Here is a 24,645-nt window from a genome sequence, read left to right as displayed (position 1 = left end):
CCATGTTACCACTGAGCCTAAACTAGAAGGTCCCACCTCTCTGATTCCTTGTTGTCTAGTATGGTCATACAACTTCTCTTCACAAGGAGCCACATGGAGAAAACAAGGGGCAATGGTACAGGTTGCACTGGGAGAGGTTTCATCTCGATAGAAGAATGAAATTTTTCACAGGGAGAACAATCAATTGCTGGAACAACCTCCCCAGGGATGTGGTAGAGTCCCCATTGCTGGAGGTTTTCCAGATGCGACTGGACAGGGTGCTAGGTAATCTCATCTAGGCTCCCTTTTCCACAAAAGGTTGGACCAGATGGTCTTTCGAGGTTCCTTCCAACCTGGGCTGTTCTATGATTCTATGAACTTGTGGATCACAGTTAGCTTGCATTTTATCAATTTGGAGAGCAAAGCCAGCAAGACCTGCTCCCCAGTATTCTGTCTGAAGGTATTTCCAGATACAGACTGACACACATTAAAGAAACACAAGTCACCTCAATAGCTTTTATTGCAGAACTCGGCAGGGGGGAGAGATCATTCCAGTCACCGAACTATCTCCTCCAATCCAGTATCAGGAAGGACAAATTACAACTGTTGCTCCCCATACGCCAAATTGTAAAGCAGTGCTACACACAAGCAGAGAGTGGTAGAACATCAAATGGAGGCAGCAAGACTAACTGCTGCATGCAATTTCATTTCCTCACCTAAGCAGAAAACAGCTGCTTCTGTCAAGGCAAGAGTTGCAGTGCAGAACAAAGGTGGGGCAGAGTCTGAAATTCTTACTGGTTAGACACCCCAGGGGAGACACCTTGGAGGCACATCTATTTTTAAAGAGCACCTATGTATTCTGGTATTGCCGGTATAGTGAATTAACTTAAATTTATCACCTTACACCAATACTCCAGGAGCTGGTAAAATACATTTATTAAAATTCAAAGCTCTGGGCTTTGTTATGATTCATGTTATAAAAAACCTTGTTATGGTCCTCTCTTAATTTGCTGCTTCTCCTTAATTTGCTGCTTCTCCTTCTTGTAATTTGGATGGAACTGAATCCTGACAGTAATACTAGCATTCCCAGAAATGGCTTGGTTTCCCCCAACTATATAAGCACATAAATACTGTAGCAGATCTTGTACAGGAAATGTGAACACTTTACCTGTGTAGTATGTCTCTCACACAACTACGCAGGCTAACAGCGTTGAGAAGAAGAGTGGCAGAATGAGAAGATAAAGAGGAAATTCAAAAGCAGGACCTACTTCTAATTAGGTGTTACTTGGCAGCTATATTTACTTGTCCTCTTATTTGGTCAGCTTAGATCACACAGAGATAATTAGAAACAATCACACAAAATCAATTAACATGAAAGAAAACTTCATAAACAACAAGCATATTAAAATAACATGTAAAGCCGCTGCCATCTACACCCTTTTTCACTAGTGGCAACACAGCTGAAAATGAGCAAGTACATTTAGAGATAAGACAGGCTAAAACCAGGCTGGGTAGACACCAACAGTATGAAAAGCAGCTGCTAGAAATCAAGACACTGTAATGCTGCCTATTATTGCTTTTCTGATTTTTTTTTTTTTTTTTTTAATTCACAAGTCATTCTAGCTTCCCTCCTCTATCTCTGCCTGGTTTTCGAATGGACAGACATTGATTTTTAGATCAAACATTAACAGCAATTCAGCAGCCTAACACGTGGTAATGTTTCAAGATAGAAATTCACAGTTATGTCAAGAGATACAACTATTTTACTATGCTGCTGAAAGTCTGAAAAGTGTTTGGGTCAATTTTATTTCATTTTTAAAAAAATTCAGGCCCTCACCTCTGTCATTCTCAAACTCTGAATTAAAACCAAAGTACTTCCGCCTTTTATACCCTTAGAAAATAATTTTAAGTAATTTCTCAAATTTCCAGCCTTTCCAAATATTGCCAAGAATGTGTCACAAAATATACAAATTCATTTACTCTTATATTCAAACATCTTTAAAAGCACTTTTGATCTGAGATCATCTTAGAGTATCACACCCTCAAGAAAAATTGTGGCTTGTTTGGGTTTTTTGCCTCCTTTCTTTTTTTCTCCCCTCCAAATATGCATACAGAATATAGCAGAGCCAAAAAAGTAACTTACTTACGCTCGGTATTGTATGTATTTAAACATGGTCACAAGTGCCAAAATTTTCTTCCCTAACACTGGCTCGCATCTGGCACACAAGCTAGAAATAACTATACTTAGTGGCTTTACCACCATAAATCTTCGAAAGTCTTCTGCATGGCTGGGCTCTTCTCATAAAATTAGACACCAACGCGTTTTGTCTTTCTCATTAAAAGGATGCTTGCTGGAGAAAGCGCAGGAGGATAGAGATGTGTGTGAACAACCTTCTTGGAGCCACTGGAGATTGGACCTAACCGCATTCTCACAGGCACAAAGAAAGCAATACGCAAAGTATCTCAAAAGACTGCTACAAGGAACATCTCCAAACATTAAGAACAACTTTAAAAATCTAAGAATAGAATCTACATGCTTACAATAGCGCACAGGAAAAAAACCTAGATTTCAACAGATTTTTTTTTTTTTTAGTTACTTTTACTCTCTTTCCTCAAGTATTAATTGGAAACGTTGTGTTTATTTCAGAAATAAACACAACCGAACACTTACAAACATTAATTCAATAAAAAGCCTCTAACTTAATGTATTCCTACTAGGCATTTTGGAAAAATGCTATTAAAATTTTAAAACCTCCTGTAAAAAACAGAAAAACACTACTTTGAGCTATTATAAACCAGTTTCGTTTACTGCAAATACTTGACTGGAATAACTTTGGTTTGATTAGGTTTTGCCCTTTTTTTACAGCCCATTTTTAAAAATATGAATGCAGAACACCTTTTTTGTGTGCTTTCATACTGCCGTAAGCGACTAAGAAGATTAAACAAGCTCATTGACTTTACTAAGACAAAAAAAAAAAAGTCAGATGCATATTCATCAGAAAACTCAAATCACCAACTGTAATACGACATGACAGCCAGGTTAAAAGTCCACTAGGAGTAGGAAAAGCTGATCTCAATGACCAGCTAGGGCTGGCAAGCAAAGTAACACAGTACTAAGTTCTCTGCAGTCAAGATAACCACACTACATTGGCCCCTACCTGGAAAAAAAAAAAAAAAAGAAAAATCTCTCTTTTTACCTCTGCCTCCCCTATGAAGAGTATTTACATGAGGTATGATCTGATAATATTGTGTCCCTCATTTGTCAGGACAAGCTTCCCGCTCACTAGCATTGAAAAAGCACAAGGTTTTCAAGGTCTCCTGACGGGAGAGGAGACCAGCCATTCTCTTTTGATTCCGAAGTCGGACTTGACCTGAATCCAGAAACTCAAATATTAAAAGGAAATGCACACAATGCACCATCAGGAGACTGGCTGAACAGGTCTGTAACATAAATTCTGTAAATTTCTTAAGAGGTTCTTCAGCGTCCTTTACATAAAGTTCAACTAGCCTTTATGAGACACAAAATACACACAGGTTCCAATTATAACTTTTAGTAAAAACATAAAAACCACTTCAGATACAGCAACAACTATCACATTCTCCGAGTCATATCAGCTTCTATGAAAAGCGGTATCTTTTTTATTATTATCACTTTTCAGAAACACCAGCCTGCGACGCTGTTTGCATTAGGAACCGTGGACAAGGTTTTACTTTCTGATTAACTCCAGTTCTGTGGCACAAACATCGGCATTGCCAAGAATCAGTGTTCACAACGTGCTAGTGGGTATTTTCAGCATGACAAAAATTGAACTTGTTCTGAGCCAGCTTGACACATGGTCAAAAACACTTCAGTGAAGCCAGTTCTGGTGGTGTAATACTGTCTCCTGCTATTCACCACACCCTTCTCGCAGAGGCAAGAGACAAGAATCTGTGCCCGCAAGACAGATAATATAGCAGACCATGAACCGGACTAACACGAAATCAGCTTCACTAGCTGACACACACCTCCATGTTCACCTGTGAATGTCTAAAATAACTTCCAGAGGAAAGGCAAGGCTGGCACGGAAGGGAGGGGAAGAAAAATAACATCTTCAGCCACAAAGCTAGATGAAAAGGGTGGAGTGCCCTCTATTAACAGCCTCAATGTCCCAAGCCACAGCAGGTACTGTTTACAAAAGTCTTTGTGTAGGTTATGCTAAAAAGACTGAAAGCACTGTCTGCAAAAGACGCTAAAAGCACTATTGGCAAAGGATGCAAAACCTGCAAAATAAACCCTTTCCCACCAAACAAGATGAAACAAATACAACAAAACACCATAGGAAATTAAGCCAGGCTACACTAATTGTGTCTGGAATGATAAGAATGCTCTTCCTCTTTCCAATACAGCATATCATGACATTTGTGGTATGTCTTGAACATCTTCAATTCCTCTTACATACAGGGTTTTGGAAGTAAGAGTTGGGATTAAAAATACTTAGAGCCTCAAAGGGAAAGCCTTCCTCACAGAATCAGGCTTGGGTTTGATCGAGTGGATCAGAGGAAGAGCATTTTGTTCCTTTAAAATTATCCTGTACCATATATTCTAATATACATACCTAACTTGGTCAATTTGCAGCTATGCCTTGCGATCGTCGCCATAAATCTGTAACAAAGGCAACTTTACAGGACTGCATCGCAACTGCTGGTTTTCTAGAGCTCTGCCAAGCAACACTGTGGTGAAAAACGATAGCTCCAGGAAAGGCCATACTCGGATAAAATTCAGAAAAAAAGAAAACCCACACAACTTTCTGCAAGCTAAAGAATTCATTCTTAACAAGGGGGCACTGAGTCAAAACTGAAAATGCAACCTTTGGCAAAGAATGCATGTGATGTACTTAGTACCAGAATCATCTTTTTACTGTCTTCCAAGACAGATGCACACTAAAGGCACAGTGCTCACCAGCTAATGTAACAAGCCTGAATTCTCCTGAAAGCTTCGAAGGAAACACAAGCCCTTCAAAATCAGACTTCCAGAGCATGTGTTGGAATTGCTTTAATAAACAAAAGCTCATTCAAATGCAAACCTTAAAGCTAAAGCAGAGAAAAAAAAAATTAATTTTCTTTCTGATGTGAGAAATGGTTTCTTGGTTTTTTATACTATTACTTCTGCTACAAAAAAAAAAACCCAAAGAATTATCTTTTGACAATTTAACCTTCATCAGTTAACCAAAAACTGTGAAGCTACTTAGAAATACTGAAACAGGAGATCCATTACTTTTTGTATGTCAGGGATAAAAAAAATGAAGGAGTGTGGTCCATTTCTCAATTTCACTGTGCCAAGATGGGCCTGAATCATTACACTGTGGCTATGTTTATACTGAAACTTATTTTTTTTTCGCTCAAAACTTGGACTTCCACACCCAGTAGGCAACAGTTTTTTTAAGTACATTCCAAGCTTCCCTCAAACAGTTCCAGTCAAAACATCACCAGATTTTAATTCCATCAAGAATGCGAGCATCTCATTAAAGGACTGCCTAATTATAGGTAACGTGCCCAGACCACAGATTCTGTGGTATCTTTATATGGAATATTATCCAGAAGTAACACCACCAACTTTTCTCAAAATTTCTGACATTTCTGCATACTTAGCGTTATAGCAAAGAATTATGCTGTGTGTCCTCAACTAATTAACAGAGCTTGGGGGGGGGGGGGGGGAAGAACTCACAATACTCAGTAGTGGCGAGAAAGATCAACCCAAGAGGAAAGAAATGTCAGCAACTCGTAAGAAAATTGCAAGCTTTAAAGAAAAAAAAATTAAGCCTCTAGATCCACTAGTCACACAAGGAAAGCCTTTTCAAGTGTGAGTCAAACCCAGACTAAAACAATATTGTGCATACAGTTTTCATGAGTTTTTCTAATTCTTCTGCTGTTTTCCACTTTGGCAGGTCGCAGATTTCAGAACCTGTAAGCACAGAAAATCACTCTGCTCCTACTTAAATAAAGCCGCAAACACCAGAGGCAAGCATTACATCTGCTGAATGGATTGAATGACCTTGAAGGAAAAAGGAAAGGTGGCAATTAAGGACACATTTCTGAGCAGTATAAAGGAAAAAAGATGACCTCCTCATGAAGAGAGAGGAATTTAAAAAGAAGGCCTTATCAGATACCCATTGGCCAGAGGCAAACATGCTCTGGAGCCCAATACAGGGTTCAAGACTATCCAAACAAATTGCATTCCCTGCAGCTGGAGACCAGAAAGAACAGGAAGAAGGGCAAACTCCTCGCTATCGCTTTGCCTCAGGACAGCAAAAACTAAAGCTTTCTCATAATTTTTCAGAATCTCTTATGGCATCCTAATACATATGGCTATATACACATATAAATACATACTCTTTTACAGTTTTCTTTTCCAGTTACCTATCCTTCTGCAGTGTTATCCATACTGTGACAAGACTTTTCCCTAACACAGTATCTGTTAAATGATCTGCGTTGTAGCTGCTATATTAGATCTGCTGTATTTAAAATTGGAACTGCAGTTAGTTTCTGCTTCAGTAGCTTGACTGACAGCCAAAGTTGCCATAAACCTTATCATGAACCTACCAACATAATCAGTGAGATTACAGCAGTGTAGTCAAATTCCACCAGAGAGTACAAAGTATATTAATAGCAAAAGGTTACATGCAACTTTATTAAGTGGAGCATAATTCAATACATAAAACGACATGTTAAAACTAGCAGCAACTAGCTATCTACAGATACATATTCATTCATACTTCTACTTACTTTTTTTTTTTTTTAAATATCTGTACTGTTCACTCAGGCTTGTTATGACAGGAATGAGACACCAAGTTAGAGACGTCGAAGAAGTACTCTGTCCTCGTACTGGGCACATAAACACAAATCCCCAGCAAGTTCCTTCTTCCCTCACTCACATACTCCACAGTCTCAGCGGAGCAGAAGCAAGCGACAGCCCAGCTGACAGGGCAACAGCATCTGAGACCAGAAAGGGCTCGGATTGTTAAGGAAGACGTACAAGAAGATCTCCCCACTTAGCAAGTAAACACAGAGGCTTAACAAACCTAGCAGGTGTAAGTGGTACTGCTGAACATAAAATACAAAAGCATCTCAGAAATAGAGGTGATGCCCAAGAACTTATTAAAATTCACAAGCTCAGAATTGGATAAAGAAAGGACTGGGGAAGAGATGAAGTATCTGGGAGGAAAAACAAAAAAGTAAGTTGACAAATTGGAAGGAAGAAGCAATCTTCAGAGGGCAGAGCTTTGGAGGAGAGGATGGAAGACAGAACAGGGCACAAAGGCAAAGCAGCAGCAGGAGAAAGGCGAATGACACAGGAATAGAGTGAGAGGAGAATGTAGCTTTACAAAAAAAAAGTTGAATGAATTTATAGGATACATTACACTGTGACATATGCTAGACTGAACAATGAGAAGATATTTTAACTGAGAAAAAGTAAGGAGGGAAAAACCACAAGGAGGGAAAGAAACAGAAGGAGGTATCTCTACATTTATTTGCATCCATATCAGGAGCACATGAAGACTATGAGCCTATGATTTTGGCAATTCCTTTTACACTATGAATTTAGTTGAAAGTGATGAAAAACTAAATTTGGGGCCCAACAAATGAAAGGACTGTATTGCTATTCCATCTCAGCCAGAACTCATGCAATCTTTACATCTATTTTCAACACACTGTACAGTCAACTGACTTAAAATGATGAAGAAACATAGGATCAACACATCCAGGCAGCAAAAATTTAGCTAAGACTTGAATAAGGTGGCCTTTCCAGCTCTGTAATTCACAAAGCAGCAGCTGTGCCTTCTACAGGAGCATTAGGCTGCAGTTACTCAGTGACTTTAATCCCCCGTGAACCTGGGCTGCTGCTGCACAGTCTTGCTTTCCCTCTCCTTCCTCAGGTACTCATCCCTACCTCGCATGCTAGCAGCGGCACTAGTGCAGCCGTGCAGCAAGCTGGATCAGGGAATGGATTTATCCAAAAATTAGACCTTTTTGGGACAAGAGTTGGGGAAGGTTTGATTTCAAGTCGGTAAATTCCCTAATCCACATGGTTCACCCATCCTTGTGCTCCTACAGGGAGACAGTAGAAATAGTTGGCAAGTGGAGCTGGCCCTTCAGCAGCAGTCCAGACTTTAGAACAGATTAAAACAGCCATGTAACCACAACCTCATTCTCGCTGGCAAAACATGAAAGCAAAGAAGTTTGAAGAAAGACATTTTAGAATACATTAGCAAAAACTGTAAAGGCATATAAAGTTCTTTTGAAAAGCAGGCCTTGAGATAACGTTCAAGGTAAAGCAACTATCACCTAACAAGTATATAAAGTCTATAGCATATAAATACATTACAGAAATACCAAGCTGAATTAAAATGTGGATCATACAGAGTTCTTTACAATTTTGCAGACACGTGCACACACACAAAAGGAAAGTACGCCTATGTCCCAGCAAACTCAGGGCAATTTCAGACCGCTACGTGTGACTCATTTACTACCACCAATCAAATAAGGCCATCTTTAAAACCAAAATAAAATATACGAAAATTGCCAACACCTCTGATAAATTCAGCCATTCATAACCCAGTTGGTCCCGGGGGGGGGGGGGGGGGGGGGGGGGGGGGGGGGGGGGGGGGGGGGATTTAACTTGCTGCCTAAAAGCAGCCAGGTGTGGATAGAGTGAAGAAGTACTTCTAGCCATAGAGAAACTCTGAAGGATTTCTGGTTCACAGCAACAAAGCCTACATTTACCTTTCAGGGAGAAAAACCTCTTTCTCCATCACACTTGCAGAAAGACAGTCTTTTTATACTAATGCCAGCACAGATCTACCACATGAAAGGATATGGTAGCTTTAGTGAGCTACAGAAGATAAACATATGTCATGCCTAAAACTGAGCCAATGATCCTAAAAGCATCCTGAATCACTTGTTCCACAAATTCCCCAGTCACTAAGTATGAAGAAATGTAACACAAAGAGCCAAACAGGGATTCTAAACACAGAAATGTATTTTTAAACCTATTTGCTAACACATTTCAAAACACATTTTTTATTATAGTCTTGTCAAGTCATGAAAAGATACCTCAGCTCTACTGCTACTAAGCTTCCACAGAGAAGAGAAACATAACACAGTTTGTAACACTGCAATGGAGATTTGATTTTTTTGTTTGTTTTAATAGATATTAGAATTTTATGTTGCGTCAAAAGTTGTCCAACTCCCAGGAAAGCTTTCCACTCAACTACCAGCACATAGTTCTGTCAAGTCCCAGCTATGCTTTCCACGAGCAAAACATGTTGCCTTTTCTTCCCAGCCTCCAGGACCTGAACCTACATCCTTGCATACAAAACACTGTATTATCGCTCAAAAAGAAGACATATTTTAGATTTAAATAAACATGGTGGTTTTGTTTATGTACAGCTCTCAAGGAGATTAAGTATCTGCAGAGGGGCTGGAGAAAAGGTAGTTACACCTATATGCCTCAACCCTGACCAAGAAGAATCCCGTTTGGAATAAACAGTAGTTCAGTCTTTGTCCTCTCCAAATGACATAGTTTAAGCCTTCAAACTACAAACATTTAAAGCAGTGCTCAGTTTGGCATAAAGATATCAAAGCTATTGGAATGGCAAGTATGCTTATGATCTGGTAGGCTGCCAAAAATCATCTGCTATATACTAGACAATAGATGTATTCTGCTAGAACTCATAAGAGAACTTTCTGATCTTTTCCTTGTATCACTTCTTTTTAGTTGTACACAAAACTGAACTGAAATGATAGAAAAAAAAATGTAATTAAGAGTTTTAAATCCTATACAAATACTATGGCTTATAAGTATTGCATAGGTTATTTGAATGCTTGCATTTATATGCTAACAAATACAGTAATTATTTGTAATAATTTAACATTTTAAAATATGCATTCTTAATCACTAACGTGCAAGCCATGTATTCAGAGTTTCTTGTTGCCACTGCAGCAACAAGTTTTTGTTAAGTTTGCAGAATTCAGAGCAGCATTAAAACAAGAGCACAAAGTTGTACTCTTGCAGTGCCTGAAAGTTCCAACAGCGCTACAGAAGGACCTGAACTCTCTCAAGTCTTGATAAACAAACAGCATTCAGTTAAAATTTAATACTTTTGGATAACAGCAGGGTGCTTTCTATAAAAATAATTCTTCGTTCCAGAGACAAAAAGATCCTGTGTGTGGTTCCAGTGAGCATTGCTTTCTGGAACACTCCGGAATCACGGTGGCTGCATATCCTGAATACAGTCATAAATACACAAGTAATGGGATGACGAGGTTGACACCCAACTTCCCACACGAGTGACACACGCTGACCACCGCAGTATCAAGACTACCAAGTCTTCAAAGCCCGGTTCCTCCTTCACAGCAAGATGCAATTAAAAGGCCTCTGCATCACAAACCAAGATAGGAGGGGGTTTCAGCATATGTTTTTAAGCAAAAATTCTCTTGTTCTCTCTTATTCTGTTATCTGCTATTTGAACAAATCATTGACACGATGGAGCTGTCATATCCTATCACATCATTCCATGTTTAAAGAACGTCTAATCTGTAAATCCACGCAGTGATTCTCCAAATGCAGATTGCTTGCAACAGAAATGCTGAACAGAGATTATGTACATTTAGTGACCGTGTTAGTGAATTAAATATGTTAACCCCATTTCTTAATCCATAACATTAAAATTTACAAATTAAATTAACTGTAGAAATCAAATTACATTACAGAAAAATATTTTAGGCCGGCATTTTCACGTGTTTTCCTGTTTTTGTATCCACAGGCTAATAATGCTTATGACGTCTTTCAGCAGAATACAGACTGAAGTGATTATAAGCTCCTGAAAAATAGGAAATGCTAACAAAACCTGGACTAGAGCAGCAGTACCTGGCCTAGATGTTCTAAAAATAAGTTTCTATCTAGGGGGAAAAAATTCCCTAGATCAGTCTGTTACCTATTACTCAGCATTTGCTGGTTAAACACTGCACAGCCACTAATTTTAATCTAAGGAAATGAACGCTGTGATCTTTCCCATATAAAAAAGTGTTTCAACACCCACAGAAGAAAAACAGGGGAGAGAAGGCTCAAGCCTCAACATTCTGATTTATGAAGAGGACACTGTGAGAGTGAGACAAACAGTATGTCAAAGTTAACACATTTGCATTTTATATACCAATATAAAGCAAGAGATCTCATTTAAATAATTAATAGGTGGACTATACACTGCCAAAGAGTGCAGGACAGCATTGGACTTGCTGCTGAATACTTTACAGAAGAACCATCCTAGAAATTGATCCTCTCCAAATGGAATGATTAATTCTCCATATAATGCCAGGTACCCACTACCAGCGTATTTTGTTAAAAGCAAACTTTTAACTTCAAGAGAAGCAATCACATTAGGTAAAATGAATAATAAAACCCCCACAGTTGATGTAATGTAGATTTTCCCTATTGATATTAACCTGTGCAGAGTTTTAAACTATAAATGCAAATATCTTCTTATAAGTTTCTGGTAAAAAATACAATCTATTTAAAAGTGTTGTTCAAAGCTATCTCTAGTGAGACATAAATCATCAGTGGTTTTAAAAGATTTTAATAATTTTAGCAGCCACTTACAACCGGTAAATCAAAGTCTTAGTCTATTATATAGAGAAATACTGCTGAAAAGAGCAATGCTTTTTGTATGTTGTTTGTGACTTTTTTTTAACATTTCCCCCATTGAAGAGAAGAAAAAATGGTTTGCATTGTGTTAGCTCCAGTTATAATTTCCAGCTGTGTCAAAACTTTAACAGCCTAAAAGCAGGAAATCCAAAGAGGAAATTCCATCGTCAGTTCCTGAAGTTTTGTAACTCAAATGTTCTTCCAAAAACTGGATCTTAAAGGAATTTTGGTAGCATTTTCTGTAACCTTACCTGATATCTTCAAGTAGCTCACATTCTGCCTGATGCTTGGCCTGAAGTTTTGTCATCTGCTCAACCTGAATGTTTTTTAGCTCTTGTGTAACTTTCACCTACAAAAAAACCACAGACCACATATATTTTCTGTAGAGTTTAAGTCAAATTTCAACAAGAAAAAAAACAATTCATGTCCTTCATCTATTTTGAAATTGCACGTTTCAGTGGAAAATTCGAACACAGAGTTAAGAGTGCAGTTTAACCCTACGCAACATTCATAAAGGCTGATTTCAGTAAGTGCTGTCACCCTAGCAGGCTTACACTGCACATGGCAAGAATCTCATGCTTATGCCTAACCATTAACGAAAGTGCAATTTTATTCCAAAACCTGGGAGGGTAGCTTGTGTGCAACAAAAGCGTTTTGCCCACCAAAAAAGAAAAAGCAGGCCACAGGGGAAAAATATTAAATTATAGTGTATACATTTAGCACTTCAGCGCAAGTCACACAATTTTGAAATTTATTAAACTGTCCTACAATTGCTATCATTTAAAGACAGCTTAAACATCAAGTTGTTTTTTGATTGTGCATCAGATGAAGAGAACCCTCTATAAAAGGCTTCAGAAGGTTGGCCTTACGTTTTTAGTATTTTGGTGTAATTTTCCTTTGAACCTTGTGATCATGAAGCTAAGATTTCAATACTTTGGGAACCTACTTGATAACTGGCAGATAACACCATTGGCACAGGTATCAGGAAAGATTTGATTTTGGAAGGGAACCTTGGGGTCATTTTGTTCTTGTTTTTATAAAACAAGAGGTCTTGGCATTTAAGCCCTCTAGTGATCACCGGGAATCCACATATCGGCCTAAAAAATGATCACCAGCGTATCTGAAGACATTATGCATTCATGAGGACAGAAATGACAAACAGTTATTGTAATGGGGGAAGAGAGATGAAAAATTCAGAGGAAGATGACACAAATCTCCCTCTTCTTCGCTAGTCAGGAAAAAAAAACCCTAGATCTCATCAGCTAGCAAAAGCCTCCTTGATTTTAATACTGAAAACAATCCCCCAGCAACAAGCACTCTTTAATCACAATATTATATATAGACAAGTTTTTCACATGATACCAAAAAAAAAAAAAAAAATCACATGTATGCTCCTGACTTTAAGCAGAAAAAGTGTCTATTTTTAACATGAACTTTCAGCATTTTCAGTTTTATCTGTATATGAAAAAAACCCTACTCAAAATAAACAAACCCACACAAGATGACCCATGTAATGGAAATAATCTCAAATGAAATAATATAGGCAAAGAATGACACACATGTAATATAAATAAGCCACCAAATGCAAACTAAAATACAAATAAGAACTGTTTAACAAAAGCAGAGTCCACCCGCAAAACAAGAGGTCGAGAGGCAGGAATAAGCCAAGGAGAGATCTTCACTGCAGCTGCCTGCCAGGGCTACTGGGGAGCTCAGGGGATGACAAGAGATTTCTGTTTACGCTCCCTCTCAAGTCTTCCTCCCCTCCCAATCTCTCCTAGTCACTATTATACAGTTCTCCACCCGGCAAACCCCTGCAATCTCCTCTCCTCACCGAGAAATCTCAACATCACACATGAAATCTCAGACATCTACGGCGAGCTATGACAATCGGACTGTACCTGATTACAGCCCAAACCACCTTAATCGGGCAGCATCACAAAGAATACACAGCACACACAAATCTCAAAACCACAAAATTCCCTTCCACGGTGCCTGTAAAGGAGCAGCTTCTCCATCCTGAGACCCGCTTCACCGTCTCTAGCTCCCCCTTTCTCCCCACACACCGACCATCGCATACAACCCTCAAAATAACTAACCAATAAATCTCCATGTATCAGTACTTACACATAGCTCAAGACCCCACTACAGCTCAAGTCTCCTAGATAACCACCTGCCTACGCAGACAAGGCACACTAGGAACAGCCTTTTTTCCAAATCGACATTCCTTCTTACGCCTCTACCCACACCAGCCCCCCCTAATGCAAAGCACCCCATATTCCCATGGACTGCATGGACACAAAAAAGCCTCCCCGCTGCATTTGCAGATCGTTCCCATCACACATATGTTGCACATTTTTGGCTGTCCCTGTCCGCCCGCGCTCCTGATACATGCCGGGATAGCCTGCATCCTTGCATCAACTCCAGACGTGACCTTCTGCTCCAAGACAACCAACCCATCGCTGTTGGCATCAACCCACCATATTACCCGAACGCAGCTGAGCCCCCAAAATACAGCTGCTAGCACCCCGCAACCGGTACAGACTGTTTCAACACCTCCGCACAGCCAAGCCCTCTGCAGTCATTGACCCCCTTCCAGCCCTACCCAGCCACTGCTCTCCTTCATTTGAAGGACCTCCATCGGGTATGGGGGTGGTCCAGCCATGGCCACCCCAATACCGACTCACCAAACACTGTGTCCCCCCCCTGCACCTCTTCCCTCGCCAGCCTTTCCCCGTGCCCTGTCCTGCCTCCAGAGCTCATCTCCCACACCTGACCCATCCCACCCCACCACCACCCATGGCCCCCGATGTCCAGTTTCCAACCCCCCTCCCCAGACATTTCCCCCTTACCCACCTTGTATGGCCACTCTCACCAAGACCCCACCACCCCCAATTCGCTCCCCTACCCCTCTTCCCTCTTAACACTTACTCTCCCTCTCCTAACCTGCCTCCAAGCTCCATCACCACACAGCCCACCCGGAGCCCAACCTGCTGTCCCCCCCTCCCCACTACCCCCCCCCCCCGTGCCCTCAGACCCCCTCATCCACTCCCCCCCCCCCCCATACCCTACCCCCAGGCCCCACCACCCTGCCCCAAACCCCATCCCAGTCAGCCCCCCCCCGCAACAGCCCTCAGCCCCACACGGCCGCCGCCCCCCACCCCCAGCCCCAGCCCCCCTCGCCTCCCCCGGGGGGCCCCTCACCTTCCTCGGCGGGGGCTGCATGGTGCTGCGCTGGGTCTCCACATCAATTCCCTCCCCCCGGCAGCAGGATGCGGCCCCCGCTGCAGGAGGAGGAGGAGAAGGAGGAGGAGGAGGAGGAGCGGGCAGCGACCGTCTCCCTCCCGGTTTGGGGCGAGTCCCGGTCGGCGGGAGGAGCGGCGATAGGGCGGGGGAGCGGGGAAGAGAGGCCGCCTCTTCCTCACGGGCAGCGGCGGGGCGGGCGCCGAGCAGCGTCCCGAGTCCCGGCCCTAGGGAGCGGGGAGGGAAAGGAGGCGGCGGAGGGAAGGCGGAGACGGGGCTGAGAGGGGAGCGACTTCGGGGGGAAAAAAAAAATAAAAAAGGAAAAAGAGGGGGAAAAAAAAAAGGAGGCGGCGGAGCGCGGCTCGGGAGCGCCCCGCTGAGGGGACGCGCGCCCCGCCAACAGCCCGCCCCGCCGGCGGCGGAGGCCTCCCAGCCGCCTAGAGCGGCAACCATAGAGTGGCGGGCGAGGAGAGAGAGACGGGGTGGACACGCCCCCCCCCGCCCCGCACCGCCCCCCCGGAGCGCCGGCTCCCGCTGCGGCCGCTGGGGGGCGCCGTGGGCAGAGCGGGAGGCGGCGGGGGGCGGGGAGGGCACGGGGGGGCAGGGGGTGCGCAGGGGGTGCAGAGGGGGTGCAGGGGTGTGCACAGGGAGGGTGCAGGGGGTGCACAGGAGGGTGCAGGGGGTGCGGAGGGGATGCAGAGGGGGTGTAGGGGTGTGCACAGGGAGGGTGCAGGGGGTGCAGAGGGAGTGCACGGGGTGCACAGGAGGGTGCACGGGGTGCGCAGGGGGTGCAGAGGGGGTGCAGGGGTGTGCACAGGGAGGGTGCAGGGGGTGCACAGGAGGGTGCTCGGGGTGCGCAGGGGGTGCAGAGGGGGTGCAGGGGTGTGCACAGGGAGGGTGCAGGGGGTGCACAGGAGGGTGCACGGGGTGCGTAGGGGATGCAGAGGGGGTGCGGGGGGTGCAGGGGTGTGCACAGGGAGGGTGCAGGGGGTGCAGGGCGTGCACAGGGGGGTGCAGGGGGTGCACAGGAGTGTGCACGGGGTGCGTAGGGGATGCAGAGGGGGTGCAGGGGTGTGCACAGGGAGGGTGCAGGGGGTGCAGAGGGAGTGCACGGGGTGCGCAGGGGGTGCAGAGGGGGTGCAGGGCGTGCACAGGAGGGTGCTCGGGGTGCGCAGGGGGTGCAGAGGGGGTGCAGGGGTGTGCACAGGGAGGGTGCAGGGGGTGCAGGGCGTGCACAGGAGGGTGCACGGGGTGTGCAGGGGGTGCAGGGGTGTGCACAGGGAGGGTGCAGGGCGTGCACAGGGGGGGTGCACAGGAGGGTGCACGGGGTGCGCAGGGGGTGCAGAGGAGCGTGCAGGGCGTGCACGGGGGTGCGCAGGGGGTGAGCAGGGCGTGCACAGGAGGGTGCACGGGGTGCAGATGGGGTGCAGGGGTGTGCACAGGGAGGGTGCGGGGAGGTGCAGAGGGTGCGCAGGGAGTGCACAGGGGGTGCAGGGAGATGCGCACGGAGTGTGCACAAGGGGGGTGCAGGGGTGTCCAAAGGAGGTGCACAGGCAGGGGTGCGGGGGTTTGCACAGGGGGTGCACAGGGGGGGGTGCAGGGGTGCGGACGGAGTGTGCACAGGAGGGTGCAGGGGGTGCACAGGGGGGTGCAGGGCTGTGCACGGGGTGTGCACAGGAAGGCACGGGGTGTGTACAGAGGGGTGCAGGGGTTTGCACAGAGGGTGCAGGGATGTGCACAGCGTGTGCACAGGAGGGTGCAGGGGGGTGCACCGGGGGGTGCAGGGGGGTGCACAGGGTTGTGCACGGGGTGTGCACAGGAAGGCACGGGGTGTGCACAAGGGGGTGCAGGGGCTGTGCACAGAGGGGTGCAGGGATATGCACAGGGTGTGCACAGGAGGGGGTGCACAGGGGGGTGCAGGGGTCTGCACAGAGGGTGTAGGCTGTGTACAGGGGAGTGGGGGGGTGCGCAGGGTGTGCACATGGGGGTGTGGGAATGTGCGCGGGTGCAGGGGTTTGTACAGGGGGATGCTGGGGGGGTGCACATGGGAGTGTGAGGACGTGCACAGGAGGGTGCAGGGTGTGCATGGGGAGGTGAAGGGGGTTCACGGGGGGTGTAGGCTGTGCACAGGGAGGGTGCAGGATGTGCAGAGGGGTGTGGGGCTGTGCATGGGGGATGCAGAGTATGCACGGGGGGGTGCAGAGTGTGCACAGGGGTTACAGGGATGTGCATAGGGGGTGCACGGGTGTGCATGGGGGGATACAGGGGTGTGCATATGGGGGTACAGGGGGCTGCATAGAGGGGTGCAGGGCGTGCACAGGAGGGTGCACAGGGTGCAGAACACTGCTGCCCACAGCCACCACCGGCATGCTGTATGTTGGCCCAGCCTCCAAGGCACAAGTCCACTGCAGGATCCAGCCGCACAGATTGGGGTGCAGGACACAGCCCATGCCACCCAGGAGTTGCTCCTCAGCACTGTGCAAGACAGGGTGCTCAGTGCGCTCTGCACCGGAGGAAGAGCAGTCATCACCTTCCCTCCAGCACTTTTCAGGCTGCCCAAGCAAAGTGGGGCAGCAAGAGCTGGACTTGAGCTGGAGTTCGAGTATCTAAGGGACTGTCACCCTCAGACCCTGGGGACAGCGGCTGGAGCTCTCCCTTGAGGCTGGCACCCAGGTCCCGGTGCATCCCAAGGCCATCGCACCGGGAACAGAGCACCCGAACACGCAACGGCCAACAACCTTTTGGCAGGAGGTTGCTTTTAATCAAAGCAAAATGAAATGAAGCTGAAACCTTGAGCGTTGCAGACCTTGGTGAGATGCAGGAGAGCCCAGGAGACAGAAATGATGTTCCCCGCCATGCAATGTCATGTTTCGCTGGGTGTGAATTAAAAACCCCTGATCAGATATGTTGGAGTTTCCCCCCCCAGTACTTACGTTGCTTGGCTTAGCTTATTGGATCTGCTGCAATGAAATCTTGGAAATATTAAAGTGCATTCGGATGTTTCCTTTAAGCAAATTACCAGGGCAGTTTGCAAAGCGTAAGGCAATTCTCATAATTGCATTTTCCCAAGTGCTCCAGCGTTGCTGCTGCTCCATTGCCGGCTCCTTTATTATTGATGAGCTGCTTTACTCCAGCTCCCAGAAAAATGACCCCTCGCCTTTAAAGATGCTTTAACCATCTTTAACACTTTAAAAAACCAAAATGCAACTTGAATTCTCCTTTCTCCTCCAGCTATTAGTTTATTTAGTGCTGCTAATTAGTCTAACTCATTCTCCCCAGGAAACTTTCTCTGAATGATTAGTGAGATGTGGTGCATCAATGGATGCTGTGAAAATATATTGCATTTCTCTATTTGAGCTTCACGACCTGCAGACCCCGAAGATGTTTGTGCAAGACCATGCCCCCTGCCCAGTAGCAAGTTTAACTTCATCGAAAGCATTTCCTACACACCCACATATAGCTGGGAAAGCGCTTGGGGAAGACAGAAGCATTGAGTGCGATCGTTACTTAATGTATGTATTGCAGCTCCTTGCATGCAGCATGGTGCTGAAAGCCAGGATGAGGAAATGCACTCGGGGGGGGGAATGCAGAGGATGCTTCATTCAAGCAAGAGGATGGAAAAATGGGTTGGAAAAAAAGCATTTTGCTGGGCTAGGAAACATTAGTTGGTGCTCTAGAAGCCAGGGCTTGCAAGGGAAGCAGGTTTTTGCAGATAAACTCCTAAGTCAGTGGTGCAACGTGCAACAATCTGCTTCCCCAGCAATAAAATCATCGCGCTGAACCGGTGTGAAATGCAACCTCTGCTGAGCTCCTGGTGTTTTAACTCATTGCCCCAAAACTGAGTCATCCTGCAAAAGCTCTGCGTCTCACGCTTCGTTCCTCCAGCCGGCCTGAAGGAGTTTCCTCCTAAAATATCTCGAAGTAGCATCTGTGCATGCAACCTTTTGCACACGCAGGCATAAATCATCCACAGGCTTTTGCATGCAGGACTGAGAAGCATTTTAGGTACCATGCCTGCAAATGGTTGCATCATCCTCCCCTACCATGCACAGCAGTAGTTTTTCCACCATTTGCTTGTATTCTTCCACGAATAATTTCATTTTATATATTTGACCACAGATTCCCTGAAGTCTGACCCACAGGACGCTGCAGGTTCAGTGTGGGTCCCAGGGGAGTTTGCATCTTTGGTGATAAATCGTGACGGAGCTGCCTCTTGTAGCTGCCCATAGCACTGCCACATCTTTATAATACTGATAATAATCACGATTGGGGGGAAAAAAGATACAAAATAAAGAAAATGATCAAAAAGTAAATAGTATAAGTGCCTAAGTGCTGTATATTTTATCAAAAATACTTGTTTTCGTGGCATAACTTGGGTTCAAGCTGCATATTCTGAGCCTTCGCCCCTTGATTTCTCCTTCTTGGTCACACAAACATAAGCAGGACTTGAAGGCGGCTGAGTATCCTGCAAACCCAAATGATTCCAGACAAGCCCAGCTGAATCTGAACATCGCAACTGAAGCTGATGTGGTTTGGTTTTTTCTTCCTTAAGTTATCTATGGCAAGAAAGTTCCTGGCCAGATGTTGGAAATAGAATAATTAATCCTCTACCAAGCTGGCTTGGTGGCCCGCATCCCGATCAGCCCCCATCTGCTACCTCCACCCGCTAATACAGCTGCACCAGATGTTGCTCACACATGCTCCAACCTCCCTCGCTGCTGGAAAACAACCTCTGGGTTGCAGCAGCTCAACCGACAACCGACCCGTAAGAGCAAAAAAGGAATTTCTGCTGCCCGTTTGGGGCATCACGCGAAGGTTTGCACCACGCTAACGGGAGCTCGGTGCTTCTCTGCCCTCCAAAAAGACAGACCCACCGATGGGTTTTTAGAGGTTGGCGCAATTGTGGGGTTAATAGTAATGCGGGGCATATTTAGAAGCCGTTGCATCGATGTGCTGTGTCTAAAGTCTGAGCTAAATTTTAATTTTGGTGGTATTTCTTTGCTTTGCATTGGTAGGAGTTAGTTAAGGCCGTATAGCTCGAGGCGGTTCAGCCCCTAATATTCACCAAGATAAGCAGAATAATCAGTGCCGGAGGTTTATTGAGGGTTTCGTTCTCCAGGGTCTCCACAAGCAACAAGCGTATTCACAATAAAAACCCAAACAATAAAATAAATGGATCCACTGCTACAGAAATAGAGTTATTAATGGCAGGGGGTGGGCTGGATTAGTTAAATAATCATTAAGGAGGGAGGTGCAGCATCATTTAAAAAGGGAGATGCAGCCAAAGGACTTTTACAGTTTTCTAAATAGTCATTTGTCTTACTTTTTCTCCAAACAAGAAGCACATGAAAGATTTCTAATCAAACCTGACGTTTCCATGAAGCCGGGCCAAGCTTTAAGCAGAGATTTACGGCTCCAGGAAAGCGCTGGCATTGAGTTGCAGCCGGCAAACAGGGCCATTTCGGGTGGGTTTTGCTTCTCCCTCGGTCGGGGATGCTCAAAGCGCGACTCAGGATGTTCATGGCATGATGAACCGGTATCCTTCAGACATCGTTCTGCGTGCTGAGGTCTCTTAAAAAGCTTTTCCATGGGGAAATGGAGGATTTTGATCAGCTGGTGGCACCCACCGCAGCTGTCTGGCTCCTCATGGGTTAATCTGCCCTGCCAGCTAATGCGCTAGAGGTATCCCAAACGAGACATGAGCAATTCCTCCTCCATCCAGGAGAGAAACACAGCCTGGGACTGAGCCTGGCCCCGCAGCCTGGAACTGGCTCCCGGTCCCCAGCTTAGAAGTGCTCCCCCACTAACTGGGACCCAGTTCATCTCCATCGCTGGGAAACTGAGAGCTGGATGTGCCAGGAACCGGTTGCGTATTGGCAAGAAGAGGGAAATTTATTAATTGGGTATTGAGACAAACACCTCGCAGCGACGGGCATGAGCAAATACTCCCCCAGCATTCCTCAGAGCAGTCATGCATCCTAATTCCCTGAGCGATGCACAGTGCAGCAAGCAAATAAGCAAGGAAATGACCCGAGTTATGGGCTGGTAAAAGTAAATAATAGCTGTTTTGGCTAAAAAATAGGAAAAATAAATCGTGGTCCTCATTGATATAAGCAAGTCCTGGGGTACGAGCATCTGTGCTGGTGGGGAAGAGCTTTCCCAGGTCAGGGGTTGTCCTGGGTGGTGATGGAGCGGCTGCAGCTGAGCTGGCCGGTGGCTTTCCCATCAAATCTTGCAACGGAAATGAGATCCCGAAGGATCTGTCTTCCCTCAGGGATCTGCAAATGCTGCCAGGTCAAGCCTGTGCAGGCAGCTCTGCCTGTGCACCCCTGAGCACACCTTGTCTGCTTTAACGAAGAAAGTCCGTCAACAAGGCGGGATCCAAGATGCAATCCCATGCGGTGAGCAAAAAGGTGTTGTGTGTGTCAGCGGCAGGGAGGTGGGGAAGACTTAAGGAATGAAGGAACGAGTGTTTCGGGGCACCTGTGCTCCGTTTGGGGACCCCTCTTCTGCATAAGCCAAGGAGAGGCTGTGTGCTTCCCCATCTGCACGTCTCTTGGCCGTGCAACCCTCCTGCTTATAGAATCATAGAATCATAGATCATTTAGGTTGGAAAAGATCCTTAAGATCATCGAGTCCAACCGTTAACCTAGCACTGCCCAGTCCACCTCTAAACCATGTCCCTAAGCGCCACATCTACACGTCTTTTCAATACCTCCAGGGATGGTGACTCAACCACTTCCCTGGGCAGCCTGGTCCAATGCTTAATAACCCTTTGGGGAAGAAATGTTTCCTAATATCCAATCTAAACCTCCCCTGGCGCAACCTGAGGCCATTTCCTCTTGTCCTATCGCTTGTTACTTGGGAGAAGAGGCCAACCCCCACCTCGCTACAACCTCCTTTCAGGTAGTTGTAGAGAGTGAGAAGGTCTCCCCTTGAGCCTCCTTTTCTCCAGACTAAACAACCCCAGTTCCCTCAGCCGCTCCTCATAGGACTTGTGCTCTAGACCCTTCACCAGCTTCCTTGCCCTTCTTTGGATGCGCTCCAGCACCTCAATGTCTTTCTTGTAGGGGCTCCGTTGTTTGTCACGTCGTGTCATGTAATGTCCTTACATGCACGACAGTCCTTCGTCTCAAATAAATAGGGTGATAAATCCCTCCCCAACCTGCTTTGGGTCCCCAGCGAAGGTGCAAGGTCCAGCACCTGGGCTGGCTCTGGCAATAGCTCTGTTGCCCAGAGAGGTGGGAGATGCCCCATCCCTGGAAACGTTCAAGGCCAGGTTGGACGGGGCTCTGAGCAACCTGATCTAGTGGAAGATGTCCCTGCTCATGGCAGGGGGGTTGGACTGGGTGACCTTTAGAGGTCCCTTCCAACCCAAACCATTCTGTGATTCTATAATAGTGGGGGACACGACACAACGGCGGGAAACCCCGAGGAGACCAAGCTGTGGATGCTCCCTGAGATCTTCACCCCAAGTCTGGCCTTGCTCCATGTCACCTCGCCAAGGGGACAATGTGGAAAGAGCCCCAGGAGCCACCCAGGGTTTCCTGGCCGGCACATCCCATGGAGGGCGATAAATAAAACACAGCCGTGCCCTGAGCGGTTAAGAAAATAATTTGTCAGCCCTGTTGATTTTAATCTTCCGGAATGTTTTTTGTAAATCTGGCTGTTTGCAAAGGTTTATCCCCTCCCTGCAGCCTCTCCAGGAGGGACCGAGTCCTCGTGAGGATGCTCAGGGCATTAATAACCTGGTTCCCCTTGGATATGCTGGTGGGAATGGGGAGCTGCTTTCCCGGGGTCCACACCGGAGCGAGGAGGGGGATGAGATTTTGGGGGAGAGTAGCATCGAGTTAGCTGAGAAAGGCAGGAGCTCGACACAGCATCACTAAGCCAGGCAGAATAAATGGGGGGTGTGTGTGTTATTATTTTATTTTATTATTATTTCATTTTATTTTATTATTTTCAAACTTTCTTTTTTCTTTTCTTTTCTTTTCTTTTCTTTTCTTTTCTTTTCTTTTCTTTTCTTTTCTTTTCTTTTCATTTCTTTTCTTTTCTTTTCTTTTCTTTTCTTTTCTTTTCTTTTCTTTCCTTTTTCCTTTCCTTTCCTTTCCTTTCCTTTCCTTTCCTTTCCCTTCCTTTCCTTTCCTTTCCCTTCCTTTCCTTTCCCTTCCTTTCCTTTCCTTTCCTTTCCTTTCCTTTCCTTTCCTTTCCTTTCCTTTCCTTTCCTTTCCTTTCCTTTCCTTTCCTTTCCTTTCCTTTCCTTTCCTTTCCTTTCCTTTCCTTTCCTTTCCTTTCCTTTCCTTTCCTTTCCTTTCCTTTCCTTTCCTTTCCTTTCCTTTCCTTTCCTTTCCCTTCCTTTCCTCTCCTCTCCTCTCCTCTCCTCTCCTCTCCTCTCCTCTCCTCTCTCCTCTCCTCTTTTTTATTTTATTTTATTTTAAATTTTATTTTACTTTATTCATTTTCATTTTATTTTATTTTATTTTATTTCATTTCATTTCATTACATTTCATTTCATTTGATTTAATTTTATATGAAAGAGGGTACAGAGTACGGTCCCAAAGAGATACATAACACCCAAGGACCCCCAACAGAGACGAGACATAAAGGCTGGAAACCCCAAGAGCCAAATACCAGCTGATGGTGACAACCCACAGCTGAAAATAGCGGCGTATTCCCTCATCTGAAAAAAAAAAAGGATCTGGCCATGAAAGCAAAATATGGAGACGAACCCCAAGGAATGGCAGCTCCCTTGATTCCCATCCTCACGCAGCTCCCTCGGTGTAAAAGGCGTCGCTTTGGAGTCAGGGTCCCGAGCGGCCGCTTACCCGTGTGCCTCTTTATTCTTCGCATCCGAATTTAATCCCTGAAGGGGTTTAAACCTTTTTAAGTACAAAAAGCTCGCGGTGAGTGAGGAAAACACTTTGCATTTAAGGACTCTTGGCTGCAAGGATGAGCTTCGGAGCAAAAACCGGCATGTTTTAACCCGCGCTACGGGCAGGGTGATTAATGGATGAGGCAGCTCTGGCTGCGAAAGCCTCGGCGGAGAAGCATTTCCACCAGCAAATCCAAGCCGTTGCTGAGAAAGCAGATTTTGCCTGCTGAACTGGCAGGAGTTTTCCTGGCAGAAGGATTTGCTCGCCAACGGAAACCGCAGCGGGAGGGGGCTGCCAACGCAGCAGTTGCTGGTCTGCGAGGTCCTCCCTGTCCCGGGGAGACGATACGGGAACGGCTTCCTCCGGGGAAGTCAGCTTTTTATATTAAATAGGGATATATAGGGATATATATTTTTATATTAAATGTGAATATATAAGAAATAAAAAGCTTAATGGATATGATAGATAGATAGATAGATAGATAGATGGATAGATAGATGGATAGACAAATAAATAGATAGGTAGATAGATAGATAAGAACATAAATAGGTAAGAATGAAAAAGTGAAAAGGAAAAAATGAATGAAAGTATAAAAAACAGAATGAAAGAACAAAATTATCTGTAATAATTAACCGTGATATCCTGGGGGATGGCACAGCCGTTCCCTTCCCCGCCTGCATCTTTGCCTGTGCGGGAGCCAACCGCTCCAAGGAGCAGGTGAAGCCAGAAATTGAGTTTGGGGATTATCTGACGGCCGTGGTTTTGTTCTGTTTCTCCCAGGGCTTCAAAGGTCATGGTGGCACCAAACCAGATGTTTCCAGCCTCCAGATGTTGTGCCTCCAGATGTTTCCAGCTCCTCCTTGCTCCTCC

The 24,645-nt window shown here is 45.5% G+C and overlaps 1 protein-coding gene across 1 annotated transcript in view; it reads right to left on the bottom strand.

The window, feature by feature from the left end:
- The window catches only part of FCHSD2 (FCH and double SH3 domains 2), a 166,958-nt gene extending 151,996 nt beyond the window's left edge, over window positions 1-14,962 (bottom strand). Inside the window, exons 1-2 of the mRNA XM_050913717.1 lie at window positions 14,864-14,962; window positions 11,911-12,008 (exon numbers count right to left, since the gene is read on the bottom strand). Of these exons, the coding sequence (XP_050769674.1) occupies window positions 11,911-12,008; window positions 14,864-14,884 (119 nt within the window). The 5' untranslated portion in view covers window positions 14,885-14,962. The remainder of the gene's footprint in view (window positions 1-11,910; window positions 12,009-14,863) is intronic.
- Window positions 14,963-24,645: the final 9,683 nt, after the last annotated feature.

Source organism: Gymnogyps californianus, chromosome 1, assembly GCF_018139145.2.
Source record: "Gymnogyps californianus isolate 813 chromosome 1, ASM1813914v2, whole genome shotgun sequence".
NCBI classification, from domain to species: domain Eukaryota; kingdom Metazoa; phylum Chordata; class Aves; order Accipitriformes; family Cathartidae; genus Gymnogyps; species Gymnogyps californianus.
This window is presented reverse-complemented; position numbering and strand designations above follow the sequence as displayed.